At 42.5% G+C, this 23,649-nt stretch overlaps 1 protein-coding gene across 2 annotated transcripts; it reads left to right on the top strand.

The window, feature by feature from the left end:
* Positions 1-979: 979 nt before the first annotated feature.
* LOC137792635 (adipose secreted signaling protein) lies at positions 980-16,896 on the top strand. 2 transcript variants are annotated; one of them, XM_068588378.1, is made up of 6 exons: positions 980-1,246; positions 3,669-3,774; positions 9,735-9,886; positions 13,631-13,769; positions 14,972-15,097; positions 16,477-16,896. In XM_068588378.1, the coding sequence occupies exons 2-6, from the start codon at positions 3,756-3,758 to the stop codon at positions 16,575-16,577; spliced, it is 537 nt and encodes a 178-aa protein (XP_068444479.1). In that variant the 5' UTR covers positions 980-1,246; positions 3,669-3,755; the 3' UTR covers positions 16,578-16,896. The 2 variants fall into 2 exon arrangements, with proteins under 2 accessions (XP_068444479.1, XP_068444478.1); XM_068588377.1 differs by having other exon boundaries at positions 980-1,251.
* Positions 16,897-23,649: the final 6,753 nt, after the last annotated feature.

Below are 23,649 nucleotides of genomic sequence, written 5' to 3'. Positions count from 1 at the left end.
ACGTATTTTTCTTCTTCTTGTCTTTTACCATCATCCGGGATCTTTAGAGCGAGGGTGGGGCCGGGGGTTGGGGGCCTGCTGCAAATGTCGTAAACATAAATTAAAACTACTTTTGTTTATACTAATATGTTCTTTATTCATACTTAAAAAGTCTACTTCGTGTCCTGTTTTTGCAATATAGATTTAAAAGAATCGTAATAAAGGTTTAAGCACACCTGTATGACAGGTGATTTGTGACGACCTCGTTAAGCATCATTTGGGAATTATTAGTCATGTATAATGTCGCCTTACATGTAACGACTGAATAATATCCGTAGTATCAATTCCATAAACCATATTGTTGTCAAATCCACATCCCATTAGGAGTACAACACTTAATGAACACACACGTTTACACACAACTCGCACATCAATCTAAAAATAATCAATTTAAAGTAAAAGTCCTCAAATTCAAATGTATTATAAAGAATATAAATACTGCAAAGTAATAAAATATTGAATGGATAAACAGGGAGCGTGTGTTAGATACAGTATACTGTGTATACAGTATGTAGTCTTTATATTGCCAGTACATGACAATTGATGCATATTAAAAACGGCGTAACAATATAATAGCTAATGTTGGTCAAAAAAAAAAATCTGATGGAAATATTCAACTCGGTTTAAATAAAGTGTAGCTTTGACTCAGGTGTTCAGGGTTTACATCAACATATTGATTCCCAACCTTAGAAAGAGCACACGTTTAATTTCATTTATACGTACACACGGTGTCATGCAACATGGCACCAGGAGATGGCGCCCTTCAACTACAATAAATCCCTGCTGGTTGGCGGTGGAGAGATAAACCAACCGCTGCATTAAACAGTGTTTATCTTCGCTTCTCAGCAAAACAGAGTAAACACAGTAGAGAGGATCGGCACTGGTGTCTCGGCTGTCTGTTAAATACATACATGTGTATCTTTAAATCTGTGCAAACCCGGGTTGTGAAACGTAAATCTGCAGCACACGAGGAGCCGCGACCAAACCCACGTGATCAAATGCGGAAATTGACGATCGAGAAAGTGCAGCGGAGGAGAGACGCACGAGAGACGCACGAGAGACGAGGGGAGTGGTGGTTTTGTTGCCCGTGTGTGTCCTGAGCTGCTGGATCGAGCGGGACTCCCCCGGACCCGACAACTCGTCCCCGGACAGACTGACGCAGATCTCGGCTTCCTGCACAGAGGGTCACCTCCAAGTGAATTAAAAAGTAAGGTAAGCTTTGACTGGAAACAAACCAAAAGAAATCAGACAGTTTGTGTTTGACGCGACAACTTTTCAGGGAAATCACCATCACCGAGCAGGCAGAGACTCACCTGTTGGCACAGCACCTTTTCTAACGCGCATATGTTTATGTTCCTGTTGCACCAGTTAATTAAATATGCAATTGTGAGTGTTGTAGCCTACTAGCTACACAGTGCGTCTATGTGCGTGCGTGTGTGCGTGTGCGTGCGTGTGTGTGTGTGTGTGTGTGTGTGTCAAACTGTGTTCCCGCTATATTGTGTGGACTATTACTGCGGATTTTACTAAAGTTACTTATGGTAAAAATATATAAATATATGTTTAGTACATGCACAATTAAAAGAGAAAAAAAAGTAGAATATGTTGTAGATTTTTTTTATGCGAATGAAAAAAAGAAAACGGTTTCCAAGGAGGAATCATTGCTACTGAAGTTACTATTTGTGGCACACTCAATATAGTGCAGGAATAAATACATCTGCTGAGGGTCCAGTGAGTCAGTGTCCACAGCTTATTGAGTGTGAAGGTAAAGCAGGAGAGCTACGATACTGCAGGGTGAACAGTGTTGTGAGTTCATATTAATTTGAAGTTTCTGCAATAGCAGAAAACAGACACTAAGTTAAACTATCCAAACAGCCCAAACTCAGATGTTTAATGTCCTGTCATGAAAGATAATGAGCAAAGATTCACATTTGAGATGCTATTGAACTTATTTAGACATATGGAGGAAAAAAATGACTTCTGTTGATCCTTTAATAAATGACTCACATAATTGTTTAAGCTGTAGTCACACAGCTAAATGATTAATGCAACAACAAGCAGATGCAAAGAGCCACAGGGTGAACATGCAGCGGGATAATGTTTACTCGATGGGGAGTGTGTGTGTGCTGTCAGTCCAGGATGAGCCTGTTTCACACGGGGAGGATCCAATCACTTTCTCCAACAACGAGCATAAATTCAACGCAGGATATTTGGTACCTGTTGCTGCCATTTTCATTTGTCTGCTTCAGGATTTCAATGCGGTGGTCGTGCATGTAAATTAAGTTCAGTGCTCGCACCCTTTGAAGATTACTGTAGGAGGAAACAAGTCTGTGATGCAAATGAACAACCGTCACCACTGCAGGGGGAACTCAGAGAAAATGATCCATTTAAAATAACAAACCTGCTTTATAACAACACATGTTATATCTTTGGAAGTGTGGCCATCATTTCTGTGGATTATAATCCCTTTGTACTCGCCAAAGTATGACGCGGCCATGGGAACACCTTGACATTGTAACAGCAATGTCAGAAGAGCTGTTTCCATCCACTCAGACATGCTGCTGGTGCCACCCTGCTGCTCTCAGAAGGTGGAGACGCGTCCATTTAAATCTCACCAGTGGTTTTCTAATCATAGCGACCCATTTAGGCGCCCGAAACAGACCTGATATTTCCTAATGCTAAGTGGATCATTCGCTAATTCCAACCTATTCTGAGTGGATGTGACATTTTTCGGTTTTCATGAAAAGCCCGAAACTCTGGATCCCGGCCGGCTGCATCTCTATTCCCAGCCCTCGCTGCAATTGAAGTGCAAAACACACAACACACACACACTCGCAGATGTGAGTGGTTCCTGCTAGAAAAGGTGTAAAAGGGACAATTAGTTTGTTATATAAAAAACAATTGCATATTTTCTAAGAACAAGCTCAGGCTTCCCACAGTTTCTGAACAAGATCATTCTGAAGGCTGCTACTAGATACCAGTCAGAGATTAAAGTACTTCATCAGGACTGCGTAGAAAAGAAAATAAGTGTACGTTATGTAACGCAACTGCACACATGGGCCTCATCTGTCAAGCTACGGCGCTGGAGAATATCGTCATATTGTTGTATGACATCTGTAAAGCGAAGGCTGACATCATTACGGCTGTATATTACACAGACCTGGCGACTATCTCTTTTCCGTATGTGCTGCCGTTTATTTCCTGCCTTTTTTTTTTTATTTAGAGTTTCATATAAAGCACCTCACTGAGATGTGATTTTCCATCTGTGCGAAGCCTGCGGCGGCTTCAGCCCCCTCGATAATCCTCTTAAACTGTTTTGTTGTTTTCCTTTAATTGAAGTCTCTGCTGGGAGTCTCCGGTGCTCCTGGATTGACCGGCGCGGCACAGCTGCGCTCTCGGCGGAAGCACGGGCGAACCCGCGGTCGCGCGTTTAGACAGAAAAACACCCCGCGGGGAAGGTTAATGTGGCGAGTTGTTGGTTCCCCGTTTTAACCTTTTAAGTTCCTCCTTATCTTCCAGTGCTCTTTCTGTTGATTGAATCATTGCTATTTGTTCTGTCTCCTTCTCTGTCCCGCTCGAAATCGCTAAATGCTTCTCCCTCGCCGTGTCCTCCATCCTAACTGGTTCTGCAGGGTCGTTCCGAGGTCAGGCTGCTGAGATGACAACGCTGTGACAGTGCGTGTCCGAGTGTGTATCGGTGCTGGACCAATCCCTGTGACATGGCTGCTGCAAAGAAGAGTGAGTTTTTATTATTGCTTTCATTGCCCGGTGTAATAACTGTCTTCTCCCGAGGCTTTCAGGAGCACAACGTGTTTTTTTTTTTTTACAACTTTTGGGAAGCTGTGTGAACCATTTTAAAGATACAGCTTTTAAGGTAAAAGGGACACGCATGAGTCGATATGTAAAATGAAGGATCAAGTCTCATGTTGCTCATGTAGCGGCAAAATGGATTGCATGAATTGATCTTTGGGGAAGTGAAGGAGGCCCAGTTTATTACCAGAAAGAAACCCAGTCTACTGTTACTAAATGCAGGTTTCCTAGAGGGATAACTCGGCATCTCTCGTCTCCATTTTATTATTCCATCTCTGATTTATTTATTTGAAAGTGGATATAAAATGTAGGTGCAGATAGTTTAACGCAACATTGAAGTGCAACTTCCTGTCCAAATGAACTCTTTTACTATCATGATGCTTGTAGCTGTATCCTATAATCTGCTTTAGCTCATCTTTCCCCTGGATTGAACATTTCTTAGTCGGGCTGGAAACAAACAAACAAACAAACAAACAAACAGGACGACAGATTTAATATACCGTGATTGAGATACCCTTTTCACCTTAAAGACCTCCTGGGGGCCATTGTGAAGGAAAATCAATCGGATTTAAAATCACAATCAATTTGTTTCTGGCGGCTGGGTTTCTTGGGAAAAGCGTGTGTGTGTGTGTGTGTGTGTGTCGATACCGGCAAGTGTGTGTCAGCAGCTTTGCGACAGATTTTTTTTTTTTTTGCGAAGGCGAGCAAAAGTCATTTCCCTCAAAAGCAGGACGAGGGTTCAATAACAAGACCTGGTGACGAGCTGTGAATGACGCAGGCAGTTTTCATTGCCACCACCAATACGCTTCATCTCCTGCCCCAGAGGAGTATGGGTATTTGGGGTATTTGGGGTCTTTAAGCGCCACTCGGCAGACCCTTTGTTCTCTTTGAGAAGGTCACTGAATGAACGGCGACGCAAAGGGAGCCCGTCTGTTCACTTCCTGTGTGTGTTTTTTTCTCGTGTCTGAGGCGGACTGAAATGTCACAGGAAGAGTGTTTGTTGTTTACGGGGAGCGGTGGAGAAGTGTGGTCCCTCTTTGGGGACATAAATGTGTTTTTATAAATAAGAACTCTGCCGCTTTTATGGTTTAGTCTCGGGCTTTTTTCCTTCGAACACTTTAACAACAGCAGAGAAACTCTAAAGTACCATTTCTCTGACTTTATGGACACTAATGTAGTTATTTAGTGACGCTAACGTTCGTAGCTTCTTAAAATCCATTTTAGTGGGTTAGTTAAAAGTCATTACTGCAGGAAAAACTGAGCTTTTTGAAGCATTGCTTCTGCTTGACTTTGTCTGACGGAGGTGATGTCGGGTTGGTTGTGTGTCCACTTTATTAAATCTGACCCAGTTTGGAAACCAAAGTTGTGATTCCCTCGTCTTCAGCTCAATCTGCACACTGACATTACCAGGAGACCTCATGTGACTCAAAGTCTGCATTTTCCTTGAATTCACTGGCATGTTACCCCCAAAATATGATGCCGCGGCTCTGCGTAACATCCGAGTATGTAATATTCATACTTAATATTATGAAATGATGTCATTGATTTGTATGTATTATAACTCAAACAGACAATATGCCAATAATACAACTTTTTCTTTGCAAAGACATCTTGCAAAGAAAAAATCTCAGAGATGCCGATTCCCGCTGGACGAGTATCATCACAAGACCCGTGTGTGTTGCAACATATGGCGGTTTGCAGAGGAAGCTAAAGGATAGACAGATTTGCACGCTGTTGGATCACAGAAGACCTTCACAATGATCACTCATCACTAGACTAGTGCTGTGGACACAGAGCTTCATGACTTTAACACTGTCTCCTTAAAAACTCACTTTGTAATCATGTGTTTTGTATGTTACAGTACAGTACGGATGCCGTCAACTAACTAATCCTGACAGAAGTCTCAGGCTCTGTGGGAGCAGCTGCACGGAGAATCGCTGCAAAAGGAGAAATGTAGATAAAGATGGATTTGTTCAATCTAACCGTGAAGCCGGCAAACCTAATTCAATTTGTCTTTTGCGAACGCTCGAGTCCCAGGTGTCTTCATTTATTCATGTTTTCATCAGATGGAGGCGCTTGGAGATGGGAGGAAAGATGAGTCAAAGTTCTAACCCGACAGCGCATCACTTAACGGCGGTGTTGTTTTAGCTCGCGAACAATGCGTTGATTGAAACTAAACGTGGTCCATGTCGTCCTACAAACCTGCCGCTTTTATTTGGGGGCGTACACCGACATCTTGGTAAAAGAGCGAGTTCATGGAAAGGGCTGATGGGATCGCAGACTCCTGTAATATCCAGCAGAGCAGAGGCAGATATACCGACGGTCAGATTAGTGGGAGGACAGAAGTAGATGGAGATTAATCAGAAATAAGCCAGTTCAGGGGGGTTTGCATGCACGTACTCGTTTTGCATGTTTATTTGTCTGTGCACATAAATCCGTGTGTGTGTGTGTGTGTGTCTGCTCTGGCTCTGTCTGAGATTATCCGACCCATCAGGCAACAGATCTCAGTATTGTGATAATGAGCCTGACACAAGGGGCTCGGCTCGAAGCTCTACTTCTGCTTTCAGGCTGTTTGTAAAGCTGCAAATACAGAACATGCAAATATTTGTTAGGGTAAAAATACAGGGTGAAAAGAGCTGAACGAGTAAACATTAAGGGATGCAGTGAAAGTGGACCGTGACAGATGTTTTTCCAGTGTAAACAATTCTGCAGCCAGTTAATAATAATAATAATAATAATAATAGAGAAGAGACCTGCCGGGGTTCATTTAATTAAGAACTTTAGAGCAACTAAAGAGAAAGAAATAAACATGTCCAGACACGCTGACTGTTTCCGTGCATGCGCAAATATTGAGCGATATGTAATCTGAGTAATCAGATTAGGACAATGCAATACTTGACTATGAAGTCTGATGTAAAAGCAAACAACACGCTGCGACCCTCAACCTTTGGTCTCGAACTCTGTGCGGTCGAGTGTTTAGAAATATCTGTTTGTTTTTTATTTTTGTGTGCGTAAAAAACGAAAGTGCCGTTGTTGCGTCATCCACAACGGTCCCAATGGACACAATAAGCCATTATGAAGTGAATATCCATACGCAGGGTCATTATGTCCTGATGCTGCGGTAACATTTGCATACAAAACAAAGAGGGGTTCAGAAATCTTTGAGGAATTTTCCTCATAACATACAACATTGCATTCAGATCAAATGTCAGTGATGCATGGGCAACAAAACAACATCACAGTTCAGAACAGATACACAAGCTTTATTGTGTGTTATGGTTTTAGATTCAAAGAATTATCATGAGTTAGTACAAACAGCTGACTGTAAGGAGGTTGAATGTATGTTTAGATGTAAATGTAACTTCACACGTTGGCAGAGCTGACTTGTGAGTCTCTTCGCTCTAGTTTAGAGAGGAAGTTCGGTTTGACTCTTTGTAAATGAAAGTCCTCTCTCCAGCCTCACTGCTGGCGTACGGTATGAAAGCTGCCGTCATTAAGCCGAGCGTGTGAAAGTAATTACAGTCACGGAGCCCCTTTGTGTGCACTTCTAGGGTTCATTTAAACAAAAAAAAGCTTCTTATTGCTGCAGCGGTGACCTCCATGGTGTGACGATGAACTCGCAGCTTAAGTCTTGGTCTGTTGATTCAGTCGTTCAGTCGTCAGAAGAGTCTTAGTTCTTTAGGAGGAACATGTGTACTTGCATATATGCATACGGTCTGCATGAGATCTGACGTTTCTGAAGTGTAAGAAGTGAACTTTGAGCCGTTGTATATTTAAAAAAATGGTCGTTATTATGTAACTTAAGCTGAGAAAATGTGAACGCCAACAGTTGAAATCCTTAAACTGTTCGAATTCAGTTTTATCATGACGAATTTGGGGAAAACGTCTGCCTTTAAACAGTCCCCAAAGGATAAAATGTTGCAATGTTCTTAATTATTAAATAGTAAAAACAACCACAAACCCATAATACTACATGTTGTGCTGAAACGCTTGAGTTGTATTTACTCTCTAAAAGATCCATTAATTATAGATGACTTACAACATATGAATAGAAGCCATATTGTCATAAAGAAAACACATTTTCCGATATTAATTTACAATCTTGTATCTGGATCCAGGAGAGACTCCTCCCTTGCTCTCGTTTATCTTTAATCACAACTTCCACCACAGGATATTGTTAATATTGCAAGGTGTTGTGCAGACTGCACTCTCTTTTGCAGGTACAGCTTTACCTAAACAACATTTTTATACACACACACCACACACACACACACACACCATTCTGCACATATGGAACATTATGTAACGCCTGAACTCATTATTGTGACCCAGTTTGCTGATGGCGTAGATTTAGTTTCTCCCATATGAATCTTTATGAAAGTTTAATGTCAGTGGGGCAGTAATGTGCTTCATGTAATGCAAAGACGTCGTTCAGCATATGAGTTTAATTTAAAATCATTGTTGCAGTTACGCACTGTGGACTACTCAAGTGGCTCTTCAGTATTAAAACTTTCCAGAGGGATCAACTCTGAAAGAACATGAGCAGGTTCGAATCCCTTCATAGTTGTCTTGTCTCTGTGATTGGCTGTCCTTCTGCTGCTTGATTGTGGATGACCTTCACCTGTGCTGCCCTTAATTGCTTCCAGCTGTGTCTCGTTAACTCCCTCTGGTCCCTCCTGACGAAAGCCTCATGTAAAACAGCCAATATTGCTAAATAACATGTGTCTAATGCAAGTATTGTTGGGTTTTTTTTTGTAATAAATTGAGAATAATTGGAAAGCTGGCGAAAAGAAACACGGTGCCGAGAGCGAGCGTGCGTTTGTGATTGCGGCTTCATCAACGCTGGCGTGTTTTTTGTTTGAAACCGGAGTTTTCTAACAAAAACAATCCACACTGACGAGTATCGCAGACAGAAAACACACACGCTTAATATCTTCCTCCATAATCTTCTACATAGTCAAACGTACAAGTCTTTACTTTAAAATGAACAATTACAAATTAAAGGTTTACGAGATTATAGGTTCAAGAAATTAGGTCAACGTGCTTCTCACACTCGTAGCTCTGCCCAGCGAGTTTTTTTGTGACTTTTATCTTTTTAACGCCTTTGTATTTATATACATTTTCCTCTCAGAGCATGTGCAATATTATACATATGTTGTTTTCACTGCACTGTGTTGTTAGCCATATGCTGTTTGAAGCACACACACTGCAACAGACATTTGTGAAGAGTTTATTTTATATTCAAGTTTAAGCGATCGATGACTCCACAAAAAAAAAAAAAGAAGGCCAACAGCTATGCACAGGTCTGAGAAAGTGAAGCTTTATAATCGGACCCCGGAGGCCTCGGTGCAGAAACTCAGACGAATTGTTTGTTGTCAAAGAGACTTATTGTTTCTGGGAGGAGGAGGTTTATATCTCTCACGCTGGGGACTGAATTCCTGGGCAGGAGAACAATAAATGTCAGCGTGTCTCGGCGTCACCGGAGAACACGCGAACCTAAAGGGAAATAACGTGTTCAGCTTGTAAGCCTAAACTTCCTTAGCTCCTTTATTTAAGCCCCGTGAGGAGGAGGAGGTGGAGGAGGAGGAAGAGGAGGAGGAAGTAATGTCATTTCATTGGAGAGGGAGGTTTGATGGCGCGTTGTATTTTGCCAGCAGTTTAAATCCACCATCGAAAAGTTTTGACATGAAAGTCCACGTTTTGTTTGGACAGACTGTGTGTGTGTGTGTGTGTGTGTGTGTGTGTAATGTGCAGCTACCTGAGCAGGCAGGTGTGAGTGATTGTTTCTGTTGTTCGGTTCCCTCAATTACGACGGTTCTCCCTTTTCTCTCCTCCTTTTCAAAGGCTCCTGCGTGAGTGCATTTGTTCACCTCCTCTTACTCCCTCAGGTTGTGCCAAGGCGGGAGGAGGCGTGCGCTTCTCAGAGGAACCCGCCGCCGCCGCCGCCGCCGGTCACCCGTCGCATGTCCACTTCGACGAGAAGCTGCACGACTCCGTCGTCATGGTGACTCCCGAGGACGACGGCAACTTCATGGTGAAGGTGCGTTTCTGACCCGGCCGACGGCTGCAGTGACGAGGGCGGCCTCTTCAAGTGGATTTGATTTACTTTCTTTTATTGAGTTTCTCTGTTTGACTTTTCCTCAGATTCCAGGTTTTCATGTTTGTGAACATTTAAAAGTGGAGCCGGACGTGTGTGTGTGTGTGTGTGTGTGTGTGTGTGTGTGTGTGTGTGTGCGCGTGCGTGTGTGTGCTTGTTGGTGTAAAATCATCAATCGGGTGATTTATTCTTGCAAAGAAGGAGCAGAGTTGAAATCACACACAAGTCAAAGATCATCTCTGTCCTTCATGGAGGTAGATTTGTGTATTTTTTACCTGAGCAAATTTCTTGTTTGTAAGTAAATTATATCAAAAATCTTTGCTCTGAAATTTAAAAAAAAAAAACACTAAAAAAAAAAAAAAAATACACTAAAAAAAACAAACGCTCTAAAAAAGAAAATACACTATAAAAAAAATACTCAAAAAAAATACACTGGAAAAAAAAACCAGCGCTCTCAAAAAAACTGAACTCTCGAAAAAAAAAAAAAACTATTAAAATGAAAAGAACCGGCCCAAACCAGTTTATGATCTTCCCCAGAAACGGGCATCTTTGTCTTTGAGCGGTGACTCCAGACACGCAGACGGACCTGAGGTCCACCTCTTATCTCTGATTGGAGGAGAGCGCTCGTCAGCGTTCGGACTTCCTGCTGCCGTCCTCTCTCTAAAAGACCTTCAGGCCATGAGAGTCAAACTTCCTGTGACGTGTCGGGTCGCAGTCCAGTTGAAATCATTATTCCTCCCAGCAGTGCTCTACCTGTAATCTCTCCACCATCATCGTTATTAGATAATTATCCTCCTTTGCACCGAGCTCGGTTGTCAGCTGGCATCATCACGAGCTCCCTCGTCTCGTCCACAGCCTCCAGACGTTATGCAGAGCCCATCTGCTTCATGGACACCGCGTACGACACGTCGCTCCGTCCAAGCCCCGCTGGATGTCTCTGCCAGGGTTGCGTATTCTCTGTGGACCCGAGTCGCGTTAATAAGATGCCGTCAAACCGCCTGACGCTGTCGCAACACGGCAGCAAGCAGGAGAAACAGCCCGTAAGCTCCGGTACGAAAGATGCAGACGGATGTCTTACTGCTCTTTCAAAGTAGTTAAAACTGCCTGAATGAATCACGACAAGCGGTATTAAAACACGTTTATAAAGCACGTTATCATTAGTGCAGCATCTATGAGTCCTGAATACTTGGTTTGCAATATATATTACTTAATCCATCATTTATAAAGTATGAAAACGGACTCTGATTTGTTATAACTTTAGCCAATTCACGCGCTACATCTCTACTCTTACCATAAAGTTTGAAAACTCAATCTTGAAATAATAGCCCAGCTTATTAATCTAGACATTTATACATGCGATTATGAAGTGCATATATGAGTGTTCATGTTGGAACAATGCTTTATAAATGATTTAAGTGTTTCCTCATGCTTCACTCACGCTAAATCGTGTGTTATTATAGAGCGTAACCATTATTTTTGAAGCATATATTGCATTTGTTAAGCATCGTGGAGCCCACCGGCCCTGAAGCGTTCGTACTCGCTCTCTCTTTCTCCGGCTGTTTCTCAGTTGAATCCCAAAGGAAAGTTCTGTGCCGTCGCTCATCCCTCGCTCCGAAACTACTTCACAGCCAAACCACTCTGTTCGGAAGCAGCGTGTCCGCGTGGAGACGGACGACACACTTGGCTGCGACCTTCGCCGCGTCGGCACGCGGCCGCGGGCGCCGACTGCGTTTCCTCCAACGCTCTCCGGGCGCTGGCGAGTGGGCAGAGCGCCTCCGTTTCTATGGAAATAGCCGCGGGAGTTGCACAGACAGAGAGGTGGAGTGTGTGGGTTTCGGCGCACGACGGTCGTATGAATCCACGTTTTTGATTTCGGGGATTTGCATTTCATAACGTCTGCGGGCCGGCCCTGGATGGAACAACGGCGTCCTTGTTGCTGTTCCCCTGGCACGCCGCGAACGTGCAGATTGATGTTTTTCTTGTTGTGTAACGTATGAACAGCATGTCCGTGCAGACGAGCACACCTCCAGGAGGGTTTCGAGTGCAAAGGTTGCTCTCAATGCGTGTGTAAATATGATTTGAGAGGTGTTTTGTAAGTTTACTGTTCGAAAAAGCTTTTAAAAAAATGATTAAAAGATATATTTCTATTGTAGGAGTTAAATTCTGGAACAACGCTGACATAGATGGAACTGGAGTTGACAAACCCGAGCCTGTGTGTCTGTGTGAGTCTCTGTGTGTGTGTCTTAGGGGACGACACGTCGCTGTCATCGCTCACTCGTGCCCTCGTAGACTGGACTTCAAGTTGCTCTTTCTTTTTTTTTCCCGGCCCAAAGTCTCAGCGTGAATTTCGCATGGAGTGAATAATGCAGCGTCTGGACGCGCGTGGGCCGACGCTCGCAGAATGATGATTGTGTTTTCCTTCTTCCCGGCATGCCGCGTGCAGCCTGGGAGGTCGTGTGCGGCCGAAGCCGCTCCGGCTGGAAGACTCGAGGCTTCTCTGTCCTCACATGCTCTTCCCCGCGGTCGCCTCCTCTCGCTCGCTGCCTCTCGCTTCTTTCTTTTTTTTTTTCAAATCCTGACTCCCCTCTGAAGATCCCCTCATGAATTTTTCTCTTTGCTAAATGTTCGGCAGCCACCTCGACATCTCTCTCTCTCTCTCTGTCTCTCTCTCTGTCTCTCTCTCTCTCTCTCTCTCTCTACCTGTCTGTTGCTCTCACTTCCTTCCAGCCTCCTTTTTTTTTTTACGTTTTGAATCGGGTTAGTGTGAAATGAAAAGGTGTGAACGGTGCAGCAGGAGACCAGTGTCTTGTTTCATTTTATTTTCACTCTGAAAATTCACACACGAGATTTGATTGATCTTTCCAAAGGCGATGGGAGTGATTGTTCTCATTTTCTCAATTTTTCCAAATGTAAAATGTCAGGAAGATGGCCGTCACCAGGTCTCAGATCCAAAGGAAATTGCTTGTTTTGTCTAAAAATACCCAAGGATATTCAAAGTTCATTGATATAAATCAGAAAAAAACAGCATTTGAGAAGCTGAAACACGATGTTTTGGTGTTTTTTTTGCTTAATAAATGACTGAAACATTGAATCAATTGTTCAGTAGTCTGATGCTGAACCCATCAGCTGAAGAACAAACCATGTTGTGGCTACAAATCCCTCCAAATTGAACCATTCAGGGTAGTTTCTCTACTTTGGAAAGGAACCTTTACCTAACGATTATTATCTTTCAGTGAATCAATGAATCACTTCAACGTTCGTCATCGGGTCTCCAGAGGCCGAGACGACGTCTTCGTGAGCCATAAAAAGGAAGAAAAAGCAGAAGATTCTCCTGGTCGCAGGAGGTGTAACCGTGAATAGGATATAGATCATGAATCAGTGGTGTTAGTGGAAGTATTTGGCGTTTATTGAACTCCAGGTGGTCCGGCTGTACCTGCACACTTTGGCCGAGGTGACGGGGGATTAAGATCTCTGAAGCAGCAAAGCGACAGCTAATGATTGAGCGACTCCCTCGAGTGTGTTGCTTATCATAACGACTCCTCCATGTTCCTCTCTGACACTAATCCAGCTTGTATTGAGCTGTAATAGACTTCCACTAGGTTTCCCTCTCCATGGAGCGCTTCTCCGGGTCAGTCAAAGGAAACCTAAATCTTTTCCACGTCTCTGTCCCTCCCCCGCTCGCCGCAGGTCGGCTTCCTGAAGACGCAGCATCGGTACGAGATCGTCTTCACCTTGCCCGAGGTCCCGGCTCTGGGGAAGGACGTGTGTCCGGCGCCGCTTCCCAATCCGCACCTCCGGATCACCGACATCACACCGGCACCCGAGGGTGAGCCTCTCAAACTTCTCTCTGGTGTTGCGCAATCGGCACCGGTGAGGTTTTCTATTTATTTATTTAAATTGTGCCTAAAATATGAACTAAATCAGACATTTTACAGAAGGAAATAAGAAGAAAACAGCGCTCTCTGGTGTTCAGACTGTGTAACGCTGACACTGTTTCTAAAGGACCTCCAACCGAGTTTGGTACTTCTGGACCGCGACCTTTTGACCCCTGCTTGACGTCCACGTTGACGTCAGCGTATCTGCAATAAACTAACTCATCTGATTGACTTCTGGCCTTGAAACCCTCCACTCCTGCTCAAAAACCTCCCCTTTAGACACACTTTCCTAGTCTTAGGCTCTCGTGTCAGGATAATCCCTCCTGTATGCAACATCCATTCAGCGGCGAGAGGGCGAGCGTTAGTGTGTCTGTCTCTGTCGCCGGCAGCACTGATGGAAATACTTTGCAAGTCATTGTCAGCGACGCCGGGTGGAGGCCAGATGGCCGAGGATTACAGGAACAGTGGAGACGGTTAGCTCAGCGCTGCGTCGCATGAGCGCAAAACTCACTTTCAAACACTTGCATTTGTTCGGAAGTGTGTACTGTGTGTTTGTGTGTGTGAGTCACCACCAAACCTGCTCATTGAAACAAAATGTTTCTGGGAGTCGAACCCACTGGAAGCTGGAACTGAAGCAGGTCACTGACCGTCACCTGCAGGTGTGTGTGTGTGTGTGTGGGTGTGGGTGTGTGTGTGTGTGTGGTACATTTGTGACCGTTTAGTCAACAGTCGGCTGTATTAATGCATTTTTCCATCGTTGTGTTCCTCTTGACTGTTTGTCTAATCGTCTGATTCTTCAAAACATCACCTCACGCAGAGCGATGAACAACGAGTGTGTTATGAAATCCATCTCTTCTTCTTCTTCTCCTTCTCCCTCTTCTTCTACTTCTTCTACTTCTTCCCCTTCTTCTTTTTCTTCTCCTTCTTCCTATGCCTCGTCTCCTTCTTCTCTGTCTCCTTCTTCTGCCTCTTCTTCCTTTCCGTCTTCTTCTTCCTCTCCTTCTTCTCCTTCTTTTTCTTCTTCTTTTTCTTCTTCCTCTCTTTCTTCTTCTTCCCCTCCCCTTTTTCTCCCTCTCACCTTCTTCCTCTCCTTCTTCTCCATCTCCTCCTCCTCCTCCTCCTCCTCCTTCTCCTTCTCCTCCTCCTCCTGCAGGAGGTCTGAAGGTGACGTGTGAGTACTTGGCCCAGCAGGAGGGCGTCCTGTGTGAGGAGGTGCTGCTGCTGAGCGAGACCAACGAGGACGTCTGTGTGAAAGTCAAGGTTCAGGCCAGAGTGATGGGTGAGCTTCACTTTATCACAAGCTTTACAAGATGAAACTCTCTAAGAGCATCGCAGCTTGTTGATGAGCTCTTCATGTCTTTTTCGACAGATGAGGGAACTGAGGATTTGATTTATGTCTTGAAAAATGTCCTCACGATTAATCGTCTGTCAAAGTTATCTGCTCATCCGTTTTGATTTCACACAAATTGTATCTTATTTTTTTGTTTAATTCAGCATTTTGAAGCTCAATATTTTTACGACAGCAGACTTCTAACATCTGGAAAAAAACCATGAAGCAGCTGCAAAACATCCTGAACATGAATGCAGCGGCAAAAAACTATTGTCTTTGTAAAGATTTAGTTGTGTTACGTGCACCTGAGCAGAGCTCATGGCTGCCGCTCTGCTCTAGAGGTGGCGCTGTTAGCGCTGTTAGCGCTGTTAGCTGTGAGTGTCACTGTTGACATGTTGAGAGCCACAGACGAGCATTGTAAACTCTTTATGAAGAAAATGAAAGTTGAACTTGTGTTTACTTGTGTGTACTTGTGTGTACTTGTGTGTACTTGTGTGTACTTGTGTTTACTTGTGTGCTGCTGCCTCCTGCTGGTGGCTCTGGGTCAGAGTCACTTCATCTCTAACAGCTCCTAGAAATAGTTCAATTTAGTTTCAACACATTATTTAGAATAAAAAAAACATGAGATTTGGTTTGAAATCTGGAGAACAAAAATTGTGCAGATGATCTTTTCAACACAACACGGGGGATCTAAAGTCCTGAGTGTTGTCCTCCATTAATAATCTTCTCTCCTGCGCCGCAGCGTCCTCGTTCTGGTCTCAGCGTCCAGCGCTGTGAGGCAGCGAGGAAGTTCATTTTTTCTACTTGAATCGGTGTCAGTGAGACTGAATTAGACGTCAGCAGACAGAGAATTAGGGAACGAGGACACGTTTGGATCCATTAGTGCCGGAGTAAATATAGTAGAGCGTGTGTGTGTGTGTGTGTGTGTGTGTGTGTGTGTGTGTGTGTGTGTGTGTGTGTGTGCGTGCGTGTGTGTGCGTAAGGGTGAATGGTGGCTGTGTTGCCGGTGAGCGTTTATTCTTTACTCGCAAAGCGAGGCCTGAACATCTGTCCAGATGTTCTGTGTGTAATTGAGTCCTGGATGGCGACCAGCTCAAAGGATTAAGCCCCGCCTCCGCTGTCACTCATAGCACATAGTCAACATGTCGGTGCTGCAGGCGCGCCGGCGTCCCGTCTGGTGTGATGACATCACTTCCTGGATATCGGGCTAACTGTTGCGGTATCCACGAAGCAGTGAAGAAATCAAGACATTGCGAATATGTATATTATTTATTTATTTATTTAACCTGAGAAAAGCAAAGTAATACGTGTCTCTGTCTCGTCTCCAGATCGTCACCAGGGCACGCCCATGCTGCTGGAGGGCGTGCGCTGCATCGGCGTGGAGTTGGAGTACGACTCTGAACAGAGCGACTGGCAGGGATTCGACTAGAGCTCGAGCTCACACACACACACACACACACACACACACACACACACACACACACACACACACACACACGGACACACACACACGGACACACATTTGCCATCGTAGAAGTTTAGTGCGGCGTAACGTTCATGCAGCAGTTAAAGTGTTCAGTGTTGGGCCTCACAGGAGACGGATGTTTGTGTCCTTGAGGACTTTTACACGCAAAAAAAACAACATTTCATCGACAGCATGTGAACAGTTTGTGCAGTTTGTCCACTTCCTCTCGGTGCGTTTCCCTTTCTGAACCCCTAGAGGGCAGCGGCGCGCTGTGAATCAGCGCGGCCTCGCGTCCCCTCTTGTGTTCGCTCTCTTCCTGAAGTGCAAACTGAATTTATCGGTGAGGAAGTAAACAAGGGCTCTTTCATCCGTTGACTAGCTGAGAGTGATCGATCGGAAAGGAACATAGATATAGATATAGATATAGACATATCTCTGTACATGTCAAGGGAGGAGAGTTCAACTGATGGTTCGCGATGCTGCGCCTGTAATGTCTGTGTTCTGCCACAGGGGGGCGCTGCAGCGACTCCTCCAATCTGAAGGCCGCTGCAGCGAGGTCACATTTAAGGGGGGAAATCCAACAAGGGGCCAAACGTCCACTGCCATCCATCTTCTGCGTTTTCATTCTCTGCATTTTCAAGGAAATCCCAACGAACGTGTGTGTTAAGGTATTTCAACAGGTGTGTGTGTGTGTGTGTGTGTGTGTGAGGAAAGATTTCGCAGCAGCACTAATTGGAAAGTGAGACTTCATAATGTGTGCGCTAGCTAAATGGCATTTTGTGTTGTTTCTGTGATGGATGCATGATTATGAAAGATGCACTTTTGTTTTGTTTTCGTCACGAGGAGCCGACACCGACACCCGATGTTTAGTGTCTGTGTTTCAGATCTCTGCTCCCAGACGTCTTTAATGTTGAGCCGTGTTGTGATGTTTGGCCTCTTCCCATAGAATTAAAGAAATGTGCAACCAAACAAACAAAGAGACGAATCTGCTGCGTTTCTGATAATCAATTAGGGGATTTATTTTTGAAGCCAAAATGGAGAAATAGTCTCCGGCTCCAGTTTTTGCGACCGTCCAATTTTTAAATCAAATTCCACCTCTCTCGACATTTTGAACATTTTTCTGCATCCTCTATTGCACAAATCAAACTATTAATGGAACTAATCAAGAACATAATCATTAAAAGAATCCCAAAACTGTGCATTGAACTATTTTGGTGCATTTGTGTTGAAACCAGCCGCAGCCGGTTGAGCAGACTCGAGGTGTTTCTTTTGTTTGAATTCATGAAGCCTTCACAACACACATGCGACGCTAGAAGTGCCTTTCATGCCTCCGTCCTCTCTCTCTCCCTCCCTCTCTCTCTCTCTCTCTCATCCCCATCACATCCTGTGTAACCAGCAGCCTTGCTCGTGGACCAGCTGGCTGTGTGTTGTGTTTTCAGGGTTAAATCCCTGTAACAGGTGTGTGTGTGTGTGTGTGTGTGTGTGTGTGTGTGTTGTTTTCTCGCCCTCCACCCCGACGCCGTCGTCACCGTGCGCCTGCAGACCAGAGCTGAGAGGCGCCGGCTCTCGTGAAGGGAACTTGAAATCTACATTTGTGCCATGATCGGGCCGCAGAACCCTGACGGTTCCTCCGTGTGGATCAATGTGCATTTCATTCGCTGAACACTTCGGCCTTACAGGAAGTGATGATCTCTCTACGTAGTCGAGCACGAGCTGCCCACGCAGCGCAGATGAAATGGTTTTACTGGATGTTTGCTTGAGTAATAGGTCAAAGTCTGCTTTATTTTTTCTTTTCTTTGTGTAAAACTGAAACTCTCATTATCTGTTTCAAGAATGTAGCAGTTTGCTTGTTTGTCTGTCTTCTGTGTGTGTGATTTTGTTTTTAACGTGCAAAATTAATAAACTGCGTGTGTGTTTGAGTTGTGTCCCTCCTTGTGTCTTCTGTCAGTGCGTAGCAGGAACACTGGGTGGCGCTCCACGCACGACAATGTGTTGTCATGCAAGTCCTGTGGAGATTAAAATAATAATAAAATGTGGACGTGTCAGGTTCATGTGACGGTTTCCTTTTGGAGGTTTTGGGTTTATTTTGAGATGAGATGGTTCACACAACAGCATGAAGTCTGTTGTGTAAAAACTACCTGATGCTTTAACTTTGTGTTGCATCGTCCTGCAAACCTTCAAGAGACGGAAATCTGCCCGAAGCTGTGAGGATATTCAGTTTTTCTCCAATTTGTAGTTTTAAAACTATAAAATGCGTGTTGTCTTTTCACTGCTGCAGTCACTGGACTAAAGTACAACATGTGTAACTTTCTACTGGTGTGTCTTTTTTATATATTTAGAAGTTAGAAATTTCATTGAAAAATTATATTTTAAATAACACCAATTTAGAATATTTTGTTAGTTTATTCAAAGTATAAGAGACTAAAATCTGTCAGTGTAAATGTTTTCTTCTCATAACTTCCAGTGATCACTGTGCAACATGTTGCTTTATAGTTGCAGAGACTGATTTTCATAGAAAACATAATTAATATTTTTAAAACTTGTGATTAACCCTTAAAGTCCCCAAACATTTCCTTCAAACATGGATGTTTTGTTTTAATCCATATTTTATAACAAGGGTGGATTTAAATTCAAGTGTGTTGCAAAATGTTAATTCTAAATATATGATTTAAGTCCCAAAATGTTTTTTTAAAAATTAGAATTCACAAGGTTTTGATTATAATAGGGAAACAATTTTTTTTTAATCAGTAAAATCTGTGATATTTTAGTTTACAGTGGCAGAGCTTCAGTCAATACAGGAAACAACACAACAATGAAACAACACAACATTTGACTATGACGTGACGGGACGTGCTCATCAGTCAGTGTGCGGAAGTAGATTAGAAAGAAAAAGTTACGTTTAGTTTGAGGCTCTTTTAGTTCACGTTATGAAGATTATTATGAATATTTAGGAACAAAAAAGTGAGTTTTTTTGCTAAAAAAAAACCAAACCTACTCAAAACTTTATTTCCTTTGAGTATTGTTATAAAAAATAACGTCAGAACTTGATGAATTATTCTCTGACTCATGTAACAATTGAATATTGAACATACAAATGAAAACACTGAATGCTCAGCAACACACATCGTGTAGTAAACTTCTTACATTTTAAAACGTTAAATATCCTTTTAAAATTAAAAAAAACAGGGTATTATTGGTTGAATTATATTTAATGAGGACATAAGATGACGCCATGCTGTTTAGTTCCTGCACGTGTTTGTGTTCATGAACTAAACTGAAGTTGGAAGAAACTCCGCAGCAGCGAGCCGCGGTGGGACATTTGAGTCCGGAGCGAAAGTCGGACAAAGCAGCTCCGCTGCTGCTGGACACTAAACTAACGTAAAGTAAAGTAAAGTAAATATGTCATCAGCAGGACGGGGACAGTGGTGACGCAGAGCTGCGGGGGGATCCGTTCAGTCCGAACAACAGTGGTTCATTCCCCCTGCACGTGTTAAATATGTCTTCACTGAGTGTGAGAGGCTTTATTTTAACAACACGCGCGTGTTGAGATCTTAGAAATGTTTTGAACTCGTGATGTGGAAGATGCAACATTTTTAAATTATGAATTTGGCTGCAAACGCCTGTTCTTATTTATTATTATGGTATGAAAGGAGACATGTGCATCGTATGGTGCTGGTGTGTGTTGATTCATTTTGAATAATATACAGTTCGTTCCTTTAATGCAATATGTTGCGTTTCAGATCCTTCTATATCTGAAGGCGTTGTAGCCATAATTGCACACATTGATATGACTCTATTTTATTTGTTTTTACATGTATGAGTCTCTGCTTTCTTTTTTTTTTTTTTTTTGAAGTGTGAAATAAAGTCAAGTTATCAGCATTTGGCATCGTGCAGCGAGACGAAAGATTTCACAGACAAATTAAACTACTTTTTATTAAACTCACATGTTTGTAAACTTTAAAAACAAGTCAACGTTTTATTAGCACTAAATTAATACAACTTATAACAGTTCATGTGTTAAGAAAACGGTCTAAATTTCGTTAAAATGAGTTTTTTTAGCCGTTCTGTGAAACGGAATTACAGTTTCTACATAAACAGCTTTCCTAAATGCTTCATAATTTGTATTATTGCTATTATTTATATTACTTGTATGGTGTAATATACTTTCTTTATAACGTTGCACCTGTTGTGTGAAACATTATTTCAGTGCTACATCGACACGTCAGGATGCACCGAGTTACAACCTGTTAATAAAATGTGCACAAAGTGTGAAGGAGGGGAACAAAAAGATATATATATATATATATATATATATATATATATATATATATATATATATATATATATATATATATATATATATATATATATATATAATATAGATATATAAATAAATAAATATAGATATATAAAAGAGGTCGAATTCTTACTGGACTAATTTCTGATATCTCATGAAGCCGGGGCCGTGTGTGTGTGTGTGTGTGTGTGTGTGTGTGTGTGTGTGTGTGTGTGTGTGTGTGTGTGTGTAGAATAAACTTCAATAAGGTGTGTAAAGCTCGTGTGTGTTTTACATTCCCTCTTCTTTCCAAGGTTTTATTTCAACAAAAGCTCCATAAACGCACCTGGATCCATATTTCTTTCCCCTGCGGCCTCATCACCTCCAACAAAAACCCCTCCGCGTGTCTGCCTCCGCTTTAAGCAGCGTTTACATCTTTTATACCAAATCTAACGCATTTCAGTATTCAAACAACCTCACATGCATGTGTGTGTGTGTGTGTGTGTGTGTGTGTGTGTGTGTGTGTGTGTGTGTGTGTGTGTGACATGTGCTCCATTATTAAATATAGACACATGCTGCAGCAGCATTCACTTGTTTTTTTCTGATGACGTTGCACACTGCATCAGGTTGCACACATTTATAAATCATCTGAAATGAATATTCCCATAATTTCACGCTCTTAAGGACTCCTGTGCGTGGCCGAATGGTTGCCATTCCGCCACAGATTTGTCTGGAGCTTGTGTGGGATGCGTGAACTCTGAGTGGCCCGGTGCCCTCCCTCTGACCTCCGGGATTACAGTAATCTCTGCTGATTGATCTGATTGATCAGATTCATCTCCACAAGGCCGCAATCCACGCAGGGAAGAGGTCACGGGGCTGTCGGTGGTGCAAATAAACATTTGTTTCCCTTTTCTATCCTGCGGGCAGAAGCAGGCATGAGAGTAGATGTGTGCTGTTATTGCTCTGCCTATTATCGCATACAGGCCTGTAGTGTAATTGGGATTTTGAGTGGAACGGAAATATTATTGGAATGAAATGGGGTTGACGTTTAGAGGAATGAGTTGTGATTTGATCAGGAGAAAAACATATGAAGGGCCGAGTTCATCCCCCTGATTGCGGCTGGAAGTGCATTCAGATCCTCACGCGGGTAGTAAAACTACACAATAATGAAGTTATTTGAGGCCCGAACATCTCCTCGAGGCGGAGATATGTCTGCCATAACATTTCGGGAGTTGATTATTAATCGATTACTGATGAAGTAATGCCGATTCCCGACATGGGAAATGAACTAAAAGAGATAAAGAAGTGTATCAAAGAGGACACTGTCTGTTAGAATAAGCAGTCAGCTCATTTAAATGAAGTAACACAATGATATTAAGATACATATAAGTACCCATATGCAGGATTAATGATGCATTTAATGTCATTTGAATGTTGCAGCTCGAGATGAAGCTAATTTGAACTACTCAGCATACTGTTGGGTAATCAATCCTTTTCCTTATGCCAGTTAAATATACAGAATATTGGTTAATAAGCATGTTCAAACATATAACTTCCTTTTTTTTTACTCTATGCATCCAGTCTGGTATATTATGCAGCAAAAGCATATGTTATTCCTAAAATATGGTAATGACAGAATGATACTAAAAGTGTGTAATAAAGACTGGAATCCAAATATGAGCAGTCTTCAGAAAAGTTAAACGTGGTAAAAAAAATAAAATAAAATAAATTTAAAAAATCTGCTTTTTGGAGGGTTTTAGTTGTGCATCAGTGAAGGCAGAGCTGTGAAGACACTGGAGAGAAGAAGGAAGAAAAAGTGTGTGTGTGTGTGTGTGTGTGTGTGTGTGTGTGTGTGTGTGTGTGTGTGTGTCTGTGTGTGTCACAGCACAGCAGTAGCAATCAGTCCCCTCTTGTCTCGCTGCTGAGTGCAGCGTCTGATTGACAGTTTCTATTCATCCTCTGTGAGATTAGGCCAGCTGAAAGGAGTAACGACCCATGGCTGTGTGCAGTAATTACGGCCTCGGATAAGAAAAATAAGGGAAAAACACACACAGCAAAACTATAATTATATAATCCCGCTCAAAAACCCTTTTCTTCTTCTTCTCTTCGTCTCCTCCTCAGTGTTTTCAGAGATGCTTCACCTGTAAAGAGGACATTCCACTCCGTCTTATTTTTATAATCTTTTTATTTTTTATTTTTTACATCATCTCGCAATCACAACAAACCATCAACACCAGGACTGTGCGCATATATATATATATATATATATATATATATATATATATATATATATATATATATATATATATATATATATATATATATATAAAGGCAGTACATTACTGTGAATGAGGTGTTTTTATCTGCAATGGAAAGCAAACAGAAACCTCAATAGATGCTCTTCTGTCTTCATCATTTGGTGCTTAGAATAACAGGGGGAGTGCAGGGTGCATCAACATCTCATGAAAACAAGATTTGAGGCAATTGTGTGTTGACAGAGGAGGGAGGAGAGGAGAGAGGGGGGTGGACAAAATAACAAAGACACCTGTTGAATGTTTCACTTTTGTTCGGACTGTGATGCTATTCACACGAGATAATAATGTGCACGTGTATCTATCTATCTATCTATCTATCTATCTATCTATCTATCTATCTATCTATCTATCTATCTATCTATCTATCTATCTATCATGTGATATTTTGTGCTGATATTACAGATTTTGAATTTGAAAGGTTTCTCCAGAATTGATTTCTCATCTT

This window comes from Clinocottus analis, unplaced genomic scaffold (assembly GCF_023055335.1).
Source record: "Clinocottus analis isolate CAN_PGR_092001 unplaced genomic scaffold, fCliAna1.0.p SCAF_21, whole genome shotgun sequence".
Taxonomy (NCBI): domain Eukaryota; kingdom Metazoa; phylum Chordata; class Actinopteri; order Perciformes; family Cottidae; genus Clinocottus; species Clinocottus analis.
This window is presented reverse-complemented; position numbering and strand designations above follow the sequence as displayed.

What these genes read in the sequence shown, in the direction of transcription:
- LOC137792635 (XM_068588378.1), top strand. An exon ending in CATCACACCGGCACCCGAGG is followed by an intron (nt 13,770 to 14,971) that starts GTGAGCCTCTCA and finishes CTCCTCCTGCAG; the next exon opens with GAGGTCTGAAGGTGACGTGT. An exon ending in GGTTCAGGCCAGAGTGATGG is followed by an intron (nt 15,098 to 16,476) that starts GTGAGCTTCACT and finishes TCTCGTCTCCAG; the next exon opens with ATCGTCACCAGGGCACGCCC.